Here is a 16,568-nt window from a genome sequence, read left to right as displayed (position 1 = left end):
TGACAACCTCCCAGCACCATATACTCTTAATGGCAGCAGTGCACTTACAGTGCCCAGGAATGGACCTAGGTACTGTAGGGGTACAGGGCTCATGCACCTGTACCCACACCACTGGCATATTGCTCCCAGCTAGAGGGATGACTGAGGTATGCCAGGGCAGTGTGTTTGAGGGCATGGCACACAGGGATGTGTGCCATGTCGACTCTCTGTTTTGTTCTGCACCAAGACACTCAGCCTGCAAAGGCAGTGTGTGGGTGTCGGGGTACAGGCCCTCTAAGGGTGGCACAATAAGTGCTGCAGCCCATAGGGGCCTTCTCTGGTCACAGTGCCCTGGGTACCTAGGGTACCATTGACCAGGGGCTGACATGTGGCAGAGATGTCAATTGGGTTTTGGTTTCAATACAGTTTTAGGGAAGGAACACAGGCCCTGGGCACCTGATTGGCAGTAGGCCTGGGCTAAAATTCCGTTCCGCTCGCGGAAATTGCGAAAATGTCGAAATTTCCACAATCTGCATTTTACCGGAAATTTTTTCGCGCTGTAAAATAATACATTCTCACGTGCACGCGATCGCCTTACCTGAATCCCCGTGTTCGCCGACAAGTTTTCCCGATCCGGTCACGTTCTCCACGAGATGTTGGATTGTTGGTAGCCATTTGCGCTGTCTCACGACAATTCGCGCCCGCAGTAACGTCATTCGATCACGTCTTTCTTCTCGCGATCATGCACCGCGAGACAAGTGAAAACAAGATGGCCGCGCCCGTGAGCAACCGCATGGGTAAGTTGGCGAGCCGCGACCATGCAGAAAATACCGCAAACGGGCGGGAAAAAAACCTTCCGCATCTTCGCGATATTTCCGCGTGTTTGCAGAGATTTTTAACATTTTTGCGATAATTTGCGAAAGTAAATTTCGCAAATTCCGCCCACCCCTAATTGGCAGGAGCCCAGTGCACACTCAGTCAAAGTACATGAGCAATTCAGCAAAAAGTGGGGGCATACCATGCAAGAAAGATGGCACTTTCTCACAGCAGGTGAGCAGTTTAGACTTGTCAGAGCGTAGTGCTAAGCATTTGTCGTACTCACAGAGGCAATAAATGAGAGACACACTCAAGAATAAATCTGCAACCAATTTAGAAAAAGAACACGTATTTGTATTTAAATTTCAACACCAAGAACTTCGGTATCAAGTAAGTACTTTTCGAGATATTGATTTTCACAGGTAAGTAAAATGTTAACTTAAATGCGTCTTTACAAGGTAATGCTTTCCTATGCGAAAAAAGACATACACTGCGTTCAGGTATTTGCAAGAGGTTTCCAGGGGTCCCCTTCAGGACTTAAGGTAGTAGGGGCTAAGGTCCAAAGAACCACCAGCAGTTAGTCTTTACCTGCCCCGGGGCGTCCAGATGTAGAGGTGCTGGTCGGGTTGGTAGCTTTGCGCGCTACACCAAAGTGTTGGGGGGGGGCACCTAGAAACAGGCTGGAGAGGGGGACCCGGTGACAAGTTTGGGAGCTCCCAACAGGTAGCTCGGTTCATGAGGATCCTGGGAGCGAGGAAGCACAGTCAGTTCTCGGAAACGCGGCCTGGGGCGCTCTGGTGTTGAGTGTTTAGGTCGGCTGGACTTGAGCGTAACGGTCACTCACGGTTGTCGGTTTCGTCGGTTTAGGGTACAAAAACAGGACAGCTGGGCCACTCTTGAAGTGGATCTCTGTGGTGCTGCCTTTCCTCAATGGCTGCTCGGTCTTGGCGTCTTTTGAGTTCGGACTGGTCTCAAACAGGCTTTGGTTGCTGCAAGGTACCAGTACCGCGGGTATTGGTGATGTGCGGCTCCGGTTGGTTTTGGCGTCTTCTAACTTGGTGGTGAGACAGATCTAACCTCCTGGAGAATGAATGACCTCTTCTTGTGCGGCTGCTGCGTCGGTGAGACTGGGGAGTGGCAGAATGGTGGACCGGACTTTGCTGTTTGGTGCCTGCAAGCTGCAAAGGAGTAGCTCCTGCACTCCAAGGGAGATTACTGGCACTTTGCGAAGTGCTGGCAGTCCACCGGTGTTCATGGCAGATGCACAGCAGCAGGACGAGTTGGTTTGTCGCGATTGTTTGAACAGTTGCAGGCAGGGTTTTGCGCCAAAAGTCTGCAGCTGGTCCTCCGTTCTTTCTTCTTTGCTCTTTTCTGTCCTCTTCCTCTTGTGTCCATCGAATCAGAGTTCCTGGTGTCAAGGGTGCCACCTAAATACTAAAAGGTGTTAAGGGGAGTGAGGGGTAGTGTGAGAAAATCACTGGGGCCACCACATCCCCTAGATGACCACTTCCTGTAGGGAGTGGGCATCACTCTGTCCCAGAGTTCCTAATTGCACCACTTACAAGATAATTGAATCCGGTTGTTCGCGTTCACTTCATGCTGCCCACCGCAGAGGTGTGTCAAGCCTGGAAGTGTAATACGCCAGGTATATCAAAGGCAATATGCTCTTTGAAGCTCCATACTTGACTTGCTAATTTGCTAGCTTTCCAGCTGGAGGAGGTAGTAACACCTCCTGCCAGAGTAGGCAGTGTTCCTCCCCTCTTAAGAGCGTGGGCTCTCACCGGCCAGAGGTCAGAAACCTGTCTCTGGTGGCAGGCTGGAAGAGTCTGGTCAAACTGCACACTATTAGACTAGTAAGGATTTAGGGTGCACCTCTAAGGTGCCCACTGGGTTCATGTTTTAATAAATCCATCACTAGAATCAGTGTAGGTTTATTAATATGAGGTGTTTGATACCAAACATCATATGTTTCAGTGTAGCCATTATGTAGCTGGGTAACTCGTTTTGACCAGTGCCCTGTACATTCCTTAAGGTGGCTTCCCGGTTCACTTGCAGTATCTAGTAATAGAACTAGACATCATGCAGATATGTCCTCACATAAAATATAGTGCACTCTGCCTTAGGGCTCAAAGGCCTACTGTAGGGGTGACTTACATATATTAGATGCAGTGTGACTTTTGTGTGCCATGCCATGTTTTCCCTCGTGGTTTGCACCATGTCACGCAACCTGCAACGGCAGTCTGTGAGGAATTTGTATGAAGGTCCTTTAGGGTGGCATAAGACATGCTGCAGCCCTTAGGAACCCTCTTTAGTCCCTATGCTATAGTTACCAGGGGTACCATTTACAAGGGACTTTTAGGGGTGCTAAAATACTATGCCAGTTGTGTTGCAATTAGACATTCAAAATCAAAAAGCTTACAGCACTAAACTGTTCAATGTAGCATTCAGATTAGGAGAACTTTATTGTAGAGCTTTTATATAGTGTGTACCAGGAAGCCAGCATAATATTGGGTGACCAACTTTAAATAAGAAATTGTGTTTGCACACAACAGTATTAGCAAGGCTACAGGTACACTGCTGCCTAGAGGTAGGCTCAGTCATAGGCTTTTGTAGTATGTGTATTTGTTGTGGAAATACATTGGTTGTGAATACTTGTATATGAAATTCTTTAGGTTAAGTACTGCCAATGCATCTGATTATAATAATTAAGAGGGCTCCTACTTAACTTTGCACAGTACTCTGCAGGCAAGAATCGTCAAGCAGTCTGCTTTCGTAATTGCAATAGAGCATGCAAGATCATTGTAAAGTGATACCCCAATTGTTAGCACAACTGCAACCAGTAAAAGGTAGGTAATTAGGTATATATAAAACCTTCACAAAGGGATTTGTGCATTAAATGTTGGCTTAGTACGTTTGTTAAACTCATCTGTGTGTAGTATAACGAGAAATAATAGGCAACCTTTGTGGCACTCTGTAAACTGAGCTGCCCTTTGTGTCAATGGCTAGTAGTCTTTTGAAGTCAGTGCTGATGTTGAAGGCAGTTCCTTCCTTTACTTTAGGTCGCAGGATTGTTTACACTAAAGCTGCAGATCTGAAGTTCAGGGTACACTGGTCCCCACTATCCACATCTGATTTTTACATTTATCTTGCAGTCGGAGATACAAAAAACAGCATTTGAAGCTTTACAGCTGAAGAAAGACATGATGCACAGGCAGATCAGGAACCAGGTAGGTCATGACACTCATAGATGGTAGGCAGCATTCCGCCTTCTATCTGTGAACAGAGCTCAGTGAATCAGTCAAGGCACTGGGAAATCATATTTGATGTTGGCAGTGTACCCAGTGCTATGTCGCTTTGCAAGTGCCTTGTGTACATATTTAAGAAAAAGAAAAACTGTGGTTGCCAATACCATAAGCTGTTCTAAAAATGTTATGCACCCCTTCTTATAAAGGTAGGTTGTATAACACCTAAATGCAGCTGACGCTGAAAGGCAATGGAAGGTTATTTCAACTTTGTTTCAAAATTGAAAAAAAAGGTAACTAAGGTAAAGAGAGGTTTGTAATGAACTTTCTGTAAAGAGCTTCGGACCAGACTGTCACATATTGTATTATGAAGTATATGAATTTCAGCCATCGGTCTTGCTAGTGATGTTTGAGGAATTTAGACCCCGAATGCATTGACCATGTTTGTAGAAGGTGTCCTGGACCACTGAAGTCTTAACAAAGGAAATGGCCACCTCCACCACCAATCACATTTCAAAAAAGCTATGGTGAGATGTGCTGTTGTCTGGTGTATAATATGCTTTTGCTTTCAGTAACATCCTTTTTATGTAATGATTATAGAAGGTCTCAAAATGTTTTACGGAAATGATGAGTATTACTGAATGTGTTTGATTTCATCTGCCAGAGAAAGCTAAAATGCTTCAGCGACTTATTTTGTTACGCAACCATAAATGACGAGGGACTAAACTTCAGAGCTCTCTAAGTAACCAATTCACAATTGTTAACAAATTGTTTTAATCATTACTTGTACAAATTGTGTGAAAAATGCCATACTGGTACTTCATCCTCTGATCTGGCAACAAATGCTTTGTGCTGAAATTTAGATTTCTTGTCAGAGAGACTTTTCATTGCATTTCCACCCATCATGGCTTGCGCTCATTTTCTCATGATCTTTTGTTTCTTTTAAGTTCTCCCATTTATCTATGCATACAAACACAGTATTAAAAGGGCAATATTACAAATTCCTTTAAGTTGAGGTCAATGACCCATTTCCACTATGCACTTTCGTATTCCACTGAGTTCTGGGAATTCTAGCTTGAAACAGCAGGAATTTAAGACAACATACTTCAGGAAGGCTTTTAGATCTTCAGAATTAATATCAGAGCTGACTTGAGGCCAGCCAGGATGTTGCTTGTTCTTCAGTGGTTTATAATTTGAATGCTTTATTATTTGCTGTAAATATAAAATTCCGTAATATGCTACCAAGAATCCCCTCTGGGTCTCAATAAGTTGGATCACTGTAAGTGATAGTCCTGCAGATATGTAAAGTTTTACATTTCCAGTTTGTCTGAGCTGCCTCCTACCCATGCAGTGCTATACCTGGCAGTGGCTTGCAGGACTACATTCCCTTTGACACCTAACAGATCATTGGTGTTGGCACAACTTTTGGTTTGTTAATTTTACAGTGACACTTAGGAAGTGGACTCAAATTTGGTATCTGTAGCATGCTGGCTCTCTATATAGTGTACCAAAATAAGGTGCACTGTGCGGAGAGTCCAGGTATCCCTTACTAATGTACAGGGGCTTGCTCTAACAATCCCAAGGTGCTATATTTGTGGTAGTGTGATCAAGCAGCCTTAGGCTTATCAGAGGGGAGTGTTAGGCACACAGTCAGTAAATGAGACACACACTCAATAAGGAAATCCAACACCAATTTAGAAAGATATATTATATTTTTATATTTATTAAGACACCAAGATCAAGGAGATTAGGTAAGTACTTTTGAGTTAGCGATTTTCAGACACTCAGAAAATACAGCTGTCAGATTTGAGGAATGAGGCGCATACTCGTTAATGTTATCCTATGGAGAAACATACACTGCATAGGGTCACTTGCAAACGCCTTACAGGAATGTTCTTCCACACTTAAGGTAAGTAGGGGGCCAAGGTCCTTCGAACCACCAACAGTGATGGTTTACCTGCCCTGGGGTGTCAGGGTGCAGAAGTGCTGGTCGCAAGGGTAGCCTCAAACGCTACCGCTGGAGTCTGTAGAGAAACCTTCTTGAGGGTCTTTGGGGCAAGAGGGCACTCTTGGTAGGCTTGGACTTGGGCTGTGGAGCTTGGGTGCAGTGGTGTATTGTCTGGCAGGACGCTTGCTTAGGAGGCTCTCTTTTTTGGGGTTGACCTGGAAATGGTGACAAAACGTAGCAGCAGGGCCACACTCTGTGCTGGCCTTGGTGATGCTGACGTCCCTCGTCGGTAGGTCGGTCTTGGCGGTGTTGGTGTCGGGGCTGGACACTAAACAAACCTTGGCTGCTGCAAGGGGTCCGGTACCCCAGGTATTGGTGCAGGGCGACTCCTTGGGGTCTTGGCATCTCCAAACTTGGTGGGGGACAGATCTGGCCTCCTGGAGCACTGTGACCTCCTCCTGGGTGGCTGCTACGTTGGTGGACTTAGTGGTCAGCAGATTGGTGAACCAGACGTTGTGGTTGGTGGCTGCAGGAGAGTGGCTCCTCCACCTCAATGGAAATGCTGATGGGTTGCCAAAGTGGTGGCAGCCCTCCGAAGCTTATGGAGGATGCACAATGGCAGGACGAGTTGGGTCTTTCCAATTGTTGAGACAGGAGCAGGCAGGCAAGGTTTGACACCAAATCCATAGCTAGTCCACGGTTCTTTGACTCTTCTTTGTCCTTCTTCTTCTTGAATTAGTTGAATTGAGTTCCAGGTGTTAGGGGGCCACCTAAATATGGTTGTAAGGGGTGTTAAAGGGTGTGGGTATTAGCCAATGAGCTACTTACCCGTGAGGTCACTACAATCCCTATATGACTGCTTCCTGTGGGGAGTGGGCATAACCCTGTCCCAGAATTCCTAATTCCACCAAAAGTAGGATAGTGGAACCCTTCTTTCATGGAGCAAATCAGGTAGCCCACCTTAGGGGGTGACTAGCCTGGTGGTGCAACACACCTACTTGCATAGCTAATTTCCTGCCTGTCCTGGTGCCAAATGGGCTTCAAGGCAGTGGGTGGCATCTCTCAGGTCTAGGGGAAGCTGGGGTCAGATATCAAAGGCAGCAGGGGCTTTGAATACCCTGGCCTTGATATGCTAAATCACTAGTCATCCTGCTGCAGGAGGTGTGAACATCTTTCTTCAGAGTAAACATTGTCTCTGGCTTCAGAGAGCGTGGGCTGTGTGCTGCAGGGCATCAGAAACTCCTCTGTAGTGGCAGGCTGGTCGATACCAGTCACTCAGCACACTAGATAGTGGTAGATTTCTTCAGGGTGCACCTCTAAGGAGCCCTCTGAGTGCGTGTCATAATGAAATCCAGTACTGGCAACATTGCAGATTGGTGTTTGATAGCAAACACCAGTATTTTCAGTGACGCCATCATGTGTCTGGGTAACTCGTGATGACCAATGCCCAGTACTTTTATTTAAGATGGCTTCCCTGTTCACTTGTAACATCTAGTAATTGAACTAGACAGCACGGGGGCATAGCTGCTCATGCAGATATTCCATCACATTTAATATAAGGCCTTAGAGCTAAAAGGCCTGCTGTAGGGGTAACTTACATATATTACATGCAGTGACTTTGGCATGGCAGACCGCAAGTGTGCCATGTTGTGTGTGCACCACAACACGCAGTCTGCAATGGCACCCTGCATGCATTTTGTACGTGGGTCCCTTAGGGTGGCATAAAACATGCTGTAGCTCGTATGGACCATCTTTTGTACTCATGGCCTATGTACCAGGGTTATCATTTAGTAGGGACATATAGGGGTGCTAAAGTCCTTTCCAATTGGTTTACAATTAGACTTTAACTTACATTAAGAGAAAGAGAGCTAGCACTGAGGTCTGGTTAGCAGGCCTCAGTGCACTGTCAGAATTGAAAAACCAGCATGTAGTTGTCAAATAGAGGGCAAAAAGTGGGGGGACAACTGCAACAAAATTCCAGTTTTCTACAGTATCCAATTTGGTGTTGGTTGACTTAGCATACCGTATGGATTGCTGAGATTCTCAGTTAATCAGAATTATTAAAATGCCAAAACTAATTTCTGATACTTACCGACGTTCTACGTTTAGTGGAAAGCACATGAAGCAGGTAGGAGAAGGGTGTGTTTAGTTGTCTGGCAGATGTGACATTAGAGATATAGCTATTAATACCCATCTGCTGTTGAGGGTACAGACCCCTTCACCCTTCTAAGGGTGAAAAAAGTGCGGGATCTAATGGGGCCGACCTTATGAATCAGTCTGGAGATATAGAAATGGCAGCTTCTTGGTGTAGTTAAGAGGCATGGGTAGGCGCATACGCACCTGCACAGTGCTAGGATACCCTAGTGTGTGATAGTTTAAAGATATGTATATTTGAAAAGCACACCAAGTCCAAATCAAGATCTAAATCTTATGCCAGCTTCCGAGGAAATCCTGGGTCATGTTGTGGGTTGTTTGGGAGCATATGAAGAGAATATTAGCGAAATGATGACAAATAGAGCGACAATTGCTAATTTCCTTTAAGAAAGTTTTCTCCACAACCTGAGCGAACTTTGGCTCAATGGATGAAATGAGTCATGGCTGAGGTTGGCTTTGATACTTCCAGTTTTGGTGTCCATTCCATGAGACTTTGTATGACACCTAAATTATTCACCTTGTGAGCAAGGTTAGAAGACATTATGACAGTGGCTATCTGGTCATCTTAAACAAATATGAAATGTTTCTACTTCAAACCTGTAATGAAGTGAAAAGCTTTAAACTAGCATAATCCTTGCCTCCACTTCCTAAAAAGAATAAAGTATTTGCTTATCTATCTCGAGAAGGAATTCTCAATTGTAGTAAGGCCACAGAGGCTTGGATTATCCCATCTTCGTACAAGGATATACAAATTAACTGATCATTAGAGTGGCATGTGGTACTGCTGCACATATACAGATGGAAATATAGAAAGTTAATTTTTTGATTTATTTACCCCTCTAATTACTATTTTTGGCAGCTCAAGCATGGATTTATTAAAATAAAACACCAAAGCGAAATTTTCATCTGTATCTTTAGTGAATGAGCAGTACCAGGAATAAATAGAGCATGAAAATGATTACATTGCACAATTTCTAGTTCTACATCTTTTTGATTGTTTGACCTCGGTTTCAGATGTTCTCTGCAAATATAGAGGGCTACTTTAAGATGATTCCAGAGATCATGGACTGTGCTTTTCATTTCATGAATGGTTGTTTCAGTTATCATGGGGCCTAACTTCCGAATTTATATATTGTATTTCAAAAGAATCCATCTCAGAAAGTGACAATGTACAGGGTGCAGATATGGACATACAAAAAACCACTTCATTGGGATCTGGAACATATTTGAGGCAAAGATCACAAAATATCTCTTCCTTCGGACTACCTTTCCATATTCCTGTAAACACCAGCAAAGGAAGCAAGATATTTCTCCAAACACCATGCGGAAGATTCCATGTGAGGTAGGGTTTTTTGTGCATATGCTACCTTCTATTACACTTTTATTCCTCTCATGTTGCGAACTAAGTAAAATATCCCTTTTTCTGCTCACTGTATACAAAGATTTTTTAATGAAACTTTTAAAATTAGGTTTTGGAAATGGAGCATCCCCATTTTGAACAATCTCAAACACTTCCATTGTTTTTGTGAAAGAGGGATAAAATGCACTCCTCTCTCATAGTGTGAAAGATTTTGTGCTTTAATGTGGCTCAGATAGACCCCCTTTTCGCTTCCTAGCAAGCTATTCCCCCACTTCAACACTGCTGCCATAACAAGCACAACCATGGAGGATAACCCAAATTCGAGTCAAAGAACGGACGTACAGGCCAAAGAATTCAAATTCGAGATATGATGCCAAATACCTCCCTCAACAATATCGAAAAAGTCGAATGCATGTCCATCACTTCACAGGCATAGTTCAGTATGGGCGCAATTTTTGCCCTGCAGACTGAGAAGACGTGCAAAGTACCTTTTCCCACAGCACTTATACAGTCTGTGATTCGCAGAGGCCTGGGACAGTGCCTTGTTTCTGGAATGGTTTATATGATCATTTTTGGTGCAGTTACTTAAAAAAATCCTGCCAACGTAAGCATAAAATTGCACTTTTTCCATACTAACACTCCCCAAGAAACAATTTAAATGTAGTCTAATTCTAACACCGTTCTTTCTAAACGTCAGGACTTTACTCTTGGAAATATTTATTTTTAAATTGTGTTCCTCTGCAAAGGTGCCTTTGGAGACCTATTGGAGTTAAATCCAACAAGATTACATCTTCAGCATATAAAAGACAATGAGCATCCATCAAACTAAGTTTTCAACGGGTCCCCTTTTACCAGACCTAGTCGGTGGGACAAATCTCAAGTTTAAAGTGGGAAGAGAAGTGCGGCCAGCAGACAGCTCTGCTTCAAACCATTCTGTGTCACCACTCTTCTTGACAAACCTTGGTTTCCTTTCATCAGGACTTGGGTCTACGTAGAAGATTGGAGGACTATTATTAGCCTCAAAAGATGAGCAGGAATTCCTAGCACAAACAATTTTCTCCCTCTGTCTACCCTGTTAAAAGTTGTGGAGAAATCAATAAATGCATAGTACATAGGCATACCCTTTGACTAAAGGGACTTTTCTGTAAGTGTTTGTAAAGCTGTAATATTATCAAAAGTTCCACAAACGGAAATCATACTCCTCTACAGGAATAAGGATGTTTCCAGATGCCCATTCTTGGAGACGAAGTCAAATGCTTTTGGCAAAAAATTTGCCTCTTGCATTCAGAAAGGCGATTTGACTATAACTGGCGGGCAAAGTTTTCGGTCCTTTTTTATACATGGGAACATTAATACTTCCCTTCCATGATGATGGGATATTGCCAGACAGGTAGCAATGCTGGAATAATGGGCATAAATTAGAGCTATCTGGAATTAATCAGATCCCATGGCACCAGAAGTTCTTGCATCTTTAATGAATCCCTCGATATCCTTACTGGAGAGTGGACCATAAAGTACTAGAGAGTCTGCATCAACACTTAAAATGGGCAAAACAATACCACTTGAATTGCAAACCTATTGCTCGGAAATATACTTGGTCCAGTTGTCAACCGATATCGGACTTGCTTATGCGGTGACTCTGGAGTCACAGTATTGTGCTATTAAAGTCTAATATTTTCTTGAATTGTAAAAGGGAAGCGGCTTCGAGCAGATTGACCCACTTCCTTTCCTCTTTTTTTCTGCTGCTTTCAATCTTGTTCTGTTGTGCTTAAGGCGGTAGATTTCACCCTGTTTCAGGATTGTAAAACATTTCAATTGCTTCCTTATTAGGAGATTTAGGTTTTTTACAGCCCAGGATGTCCTAATGGATAGTTTAGAACTTTTTTCTCTAGCTATACTCCTGTAATCATGGAAAGAGGTCAACTGCATTTCATACCAAGAAATTGGGTCATTTGAGAACCCAACAAGGGTACGTTAACTTGCAACTTTAAGACATTGGCCCAAAGCCTTTTTATTACTGAAAGACCAAAAAGTACACCCATTTGATTTATTGTAGGCTACGTTATCCTTCTTGGAATTCCAGGTATCAAGAACCTTAAACTCCAAGTCAACAGACAAGGAAAGGATACTATGATCACTTAAATCTGTCCCCAAGATTTTCAGGTGCGAGCAGTCACTGAAGATTTGATGTGACACCACCATAAAGTAAATTGAAGATTGACCACAAGGGAATGGAAAAAAGAGTAGGAGGCAGGAGAATCTTCGGGGAATCTACCATTAAAAAAACAAAATCCTGCAATCCCAGATTTTCCATGAATAGTAAGCCTCGTCTATCTATTCTGGGCTTTTCTGGAAGAACTGCTTCAGGAATAGACCATGCTTCGTCCATTTCAGCATTACAGAAGGACATACTTGCTGAATGTGATACCTTGGCATTAAATCCCCTACCATAATTACCCAGGGACATTCCATGAGTTGACTTATGTTCTGGACAAAAACAAACATGGAGTTAACTAAATTATCCGGATGCTTACCCGACAGAATATACAAATTTACTAGCAAAAAGGATGACAACCCTCCTCCCTCATTAGACGTGACCAGCTTTAAACAGAGGCATAGGTTAGATGGATGAACAAATATTTTTTGATTCCAAATAATATTATTGTTTATGAGAATGGCAGTACATCCACTAGCATGGCCTTTTGTGGACTTTTTTGCTGCACATAAAAAAAACATTCTCATAAGTAAAATCAGTACAGACCCACGTTTCCTGCAGACATATGATCAAAGGATTGAAGTGCATTACAGAATTAAATTTCAAATCAGACTGGCAGAGGCCTGCCATATTCCAGAATACTAAGTAACCCCGGGGACTACCCCCACAGCACCGGATACTTTGCTTTGTTACTTGCACTGTTCTGTGTGCCTGCTACCCAATTCCAATTAGTTAACTCATCTCACTGCTCTAGCGCCTGAGCACTCAGTTCCTCCAACTCCACAACATTAATACCTCTCCTACCCTAAATCTCTACCTACAGAGGAAGTGATGTCCTTTGGGTTGACAGACCCCCATCAATACTGGGTCCTGAAACTTACCCTGAGAATTCAACAAAGGACTATTGCAGTTGGACTCTGTGCCAGATTCTACATAGAAAACATCAGTTCCCCTTTTCAGGAAATTATCAGCATTCTCCAAGATCAGCATTACAATAATCTTGTAGCTAAATGTTACTCTCGAGCTAGGCAAATGGGTGGAGGAGTTTATATAGACATTATCAATATCTCTACTTGATACCAGTCTCAAGGAGAATTGTCTGATCAAACAAAGTGTCAAAATACAACATATTCAAATTTAGAACTATTTCGGGGCCCTCTTTCGAATCATTAGACCTTGTCTCATATATATACTGACAATTCCGTGAAGAAGGAAAAAATGGGTGCGCGTCCCCGTTAAATGATCTACGGGTCTTAATTCCTGCTGTAGAGGCATATTTCCAAGGGAAGGAAAGTTAGTACCAGTTCCAGTCTCTGCCCCACCAAAGGGATGCCCGAAGAGTCTACTTCAGCCCCTGTTCCACCATTATTCCCTAGTCCTCTTTTACGAGCACCGTATTGGTGGACCGCACCCTTAGTGTCATGTGAGTCATGAATATTTTCCACATTATGGGATACTTGCACCATTTTTTGACATTATATTGAGACTATGCTCCTCCATCTCATTAGACAACAGAATGTGAATGGGATTTTCTAGGCGACTGGGCACCATACCCAGAGACAGAGGGTTGTAATCTGGCATTGTAGTATTTATGGGGGAATTGGGAGGTACAAAACCAGCAGATACACTTGCAAATCTTAGTTTTTTTGGCTTATGTTTCACAATGCGTTTTTTTCTTTTTCCTCTTCCCTTTGTGCATGCTTGTCCTAGGACTCCATAATGAACACCAACATCTATAGACCCCCTGCCCCCATTGGCCATATTATCAACATCCGTAACTTGTGTAGCGTGCAATTTCAACTCTTTCATTTTATGAGCTGGCATTTGATAGAGGATAAAACATTCTCAATACTTAACAATATCTTGGATGAGGTTACTCCCCCCACCTACCCCTTCCAGATTAGGCAGCAGCACATGCCATTGTGCCCTTGAAGACATAAGTGTTTCACATTTCATTCAACGAGGCTAAAAAGCCTCTCAGGGAGGGTGTACTACTGTACAGAGTGGGCAAGGATGGACAGCTGAGAAGACATTGTAGAGACTGTCCCAAACCGCTTGACTACAACTGCTGGACTTAACCTGCCCTTAGCTCAAGTAAAACTTGGCAGAGCGCAACACCTTGTCTGCAGAGCAGCTGAAACCTGTAGCAGGATGTAGTCTACATTTGTTTTAATTTTTCAGCTCTGTTTCTCATGGCCTACCCTGGCCCTCCGCAGTACACCAGGAAAGGCGATCAACACAATTCCTGAGGGCTCCAAAGATTCAGGAATTAATGGTCCTTTCTGGCATCCAATGTGCTCAGCTTCTCTCCACCCCTACCCCCACCAAGGGTAAACCCAATTCCTCTCCACTGCGGGTGTGATCAAAAGCATGAGGGGCTAGGGAAGGGGTAATTGGCTTCAGAGAGGACAAGAGGCTGGGAGATGGAGAGGACAAACGTACATCAGGCCAGAGGGCCCGGAAAAACCACAGTACCAAAGAGTCAAAGGCCCTGCCAGAGACCAAAGCAAGCGGCAATCAGCAGTGCCTTATGGGAAGCCGGAGGAATGGGAGCTGTGGATAAACAACACTGCCTACTTTGGGCGGTCCTCTGGCATCCTCTCCTTGGCATCCTTGCCTCACACGGATCCTTGGCATCCACACATCAGGGCGTGCTCCAGCACATCTAATCCCCACTGTAACCACAAAAGGATTCAGTGTCTGTGATGAGTGCAAAAATGTCCAGTTTCTCCCATCGGTGGTGGCAAGTAACATCTGACCGATTGGTGTTAGACCTCATCACCTACGGTCATACTTTAATATTGATAAAAATGCCGCCAGACACTTCACCAAAGGAAGTGCGCTCACCTCATCTACACTTATTCCGAAAGGAACCGTTCACATTGTTAAACAAAGGAGCAATAGAAAATGTTCCCCACTCCTAAAAAGGAATGGGTTTCTACTCTTGTTTTTTCCTAATAAAGAAAAAATCGGGGGAATGGCTACCCATTTTGGATCTCCCAAAATTAAACAAATGTCTACAAAAGCAATCCTTTCACATAACCCTTCCAGACATCCTGCATCGCTTCAACCATAGAGATTACACGACAACGCTAGATCTACCGGATGCTTATTTTCATATCCCCATACATCGCAATTTTTTAAGATTCACTGTAGCCAGCTCTCACTATCAATTCAAAGTCCTCCCTTTCGGGTTCAGATCAGCTCCCAATGTCTTTACAAAATGTCTTGCTCCTGTAGCAACTTCTCTTAAGAAAAATGGCTATCCGGTATTCCCATACCTCAGCGATTGGCTGATAAAGCACCAACAGTCCGTCAAGCACGGAGGCCCACGAAGGCTTGCCTAGCATTATTCAGAAATGTAGGTCTGTAAGCAGAAATTGTCAATTCTTCCATCAAGAAGGATAATGTTCCTGCGAGCGGCTTTGGATACAAGCCAGGACAAAGCATTCTTATCTCAGGACAGGTAACAAAGGCTCAAACAACTAGCACACAAACGTTTTGAGAGGAAAGTCAGTTTCACTACATCTATTCAAATTGCTCCTGGGGGTTATGCACTCTGGCATATCTTTACTCCATCTCTCCCTTCTGAAAATGAGACCTTTCCAGAAGGGACTAGGCAAACAATAGATTCAGACGGAAGGATCATTCGACGATCTGATAAAAATCACTTGAGGCATGACAGATGCTTTAACTTGGTGGACAGAAGCAGACAACCTCTCCGAAGGTTTAACGTTCTTACCTCAGTTACCTGATTACTTGATAACCCACATTGCGTCCTTAGAGGGCTGGGGTGGCCATTTGCCAGACCTTCAAATGAGTGGAAAGTATTCTCTAGACCTAAAGAGCATGCTTTGAGTTTGCTAGAACTCAAAGCAATTTATTTAAGTCTTCATCTTTCCTACCCAAGATAGCCGGCTCGTCAGTGTTAGTTCGCACAGACAATACCACCAACATGTACTAGCTGAACAAACAAGGGGGGGCACAAGATCGCGGGCCCTTTCCAAGGAAACACAGGGGATCTGGAACAGGGTTATGACACGGAATAACACAGCGGGCAGAACATGTTCTTGGTACAAGCAACCTCTTATTGGACACATTAAGCAGAGCAAAGAACAACTGCCACAAAAGGGAGCTTGATCAGTCGGCACTAGATCTCTTTGCAACAAAAGAGAACCAGAAATGCCAGTTTTATGCTGTTTGCATCCACATCAAGGGTTGTTCAGGAATGCCTTTTGATCAGATGGTCAGGGATCTTTGTATACACTTCGTCATGCTACGAGCCTGAGTTCCTCTGTGTACCAAATGGACTGCGGCGTGGCTCTTGCATATGAGTTGTGCTTGAGGGGGTTCTAAGGTGACTGCACCTGTAGTGATCCAGTTGTGGAGGTTTTTGATGGCCTTCAGTAAGTCACTGTCATGCATAGGTAGTGCTCGGAGAGCGTGGAAGCCAACTCCTCTTTTGAGATGCTTTTCCAGCTACGGCAGACCGTTCCGTTGGTGATAGGTCTGTGATGGTGCGGGAGGGGTATGTTGAAACTGACGAGGGTGTGGCCGGTCATAGTTGCTGGCTTGTCGACTGTAATGTTGCTGGTTGAGGAGAAAATTATATCCAATAGGTGTCGGTCTGTGTTGCTGGATTCGGTTACGTGCTGGAAGAGGCCAAGGTTTCTGAGGTTTTCGAAAGGGCTGTTGCAGTTGTACTCTGCACCAGAGTCCTACTGGGTCAGTGCAGTTTCTAAGGAGGATGAAGGTGCTGGCCTTGATAATGAGGGGGGCGACGAAGTTGATGCGGGTCATTTGTGGTCCTTATGTAAGGGTTCTTCCCTGGGAGAAGTTGGCTGTGATGCGTAT

The 16,568-nt window shown here is 44.0% G+C and overlaps 1 protein-coding gene across 1 annotated transcript in view; it reads left to right on the top strand.

The window, feature by feature from the left end:
- Window positions 1–16,568, top strand: part of LRSAM1 (leucine rich repeat and sterile alpha motif containing 1) — a 390,590-nt gene that overhangs the window by 314,969 nt on the left and 59,053 nt on the right. The window contains exon 18 of the mRNA XM_085610452.1: window positions 3,948–4,022. Within this exon, the coding sequence (XP_085466578.1) occupies window positions 3,948–4,022 (75 nt within the window). The remainder of the gene's footprint in view (window positions 1–3,947; window positions 4,023–16,568) is intronic.

This window comes from Triturus cristatus, chromosome 1_2 (assembly GCF_964204655.1).
Source record: "Triturus cristatus chromosome 1_2, aTriCri1.1, whole genome shotgun sequence".
In the NCBI taxonomy this organism is placed as follows: domain Eukaryota; kingdom Metazoa; phylum Chordata; class Amphibia; order Caudata; family Salamandridae; genus Triturus; species Triturus cristatus.
This window is presented reverse-complemented; position numbering and strand designations above follow the sequence as displayed.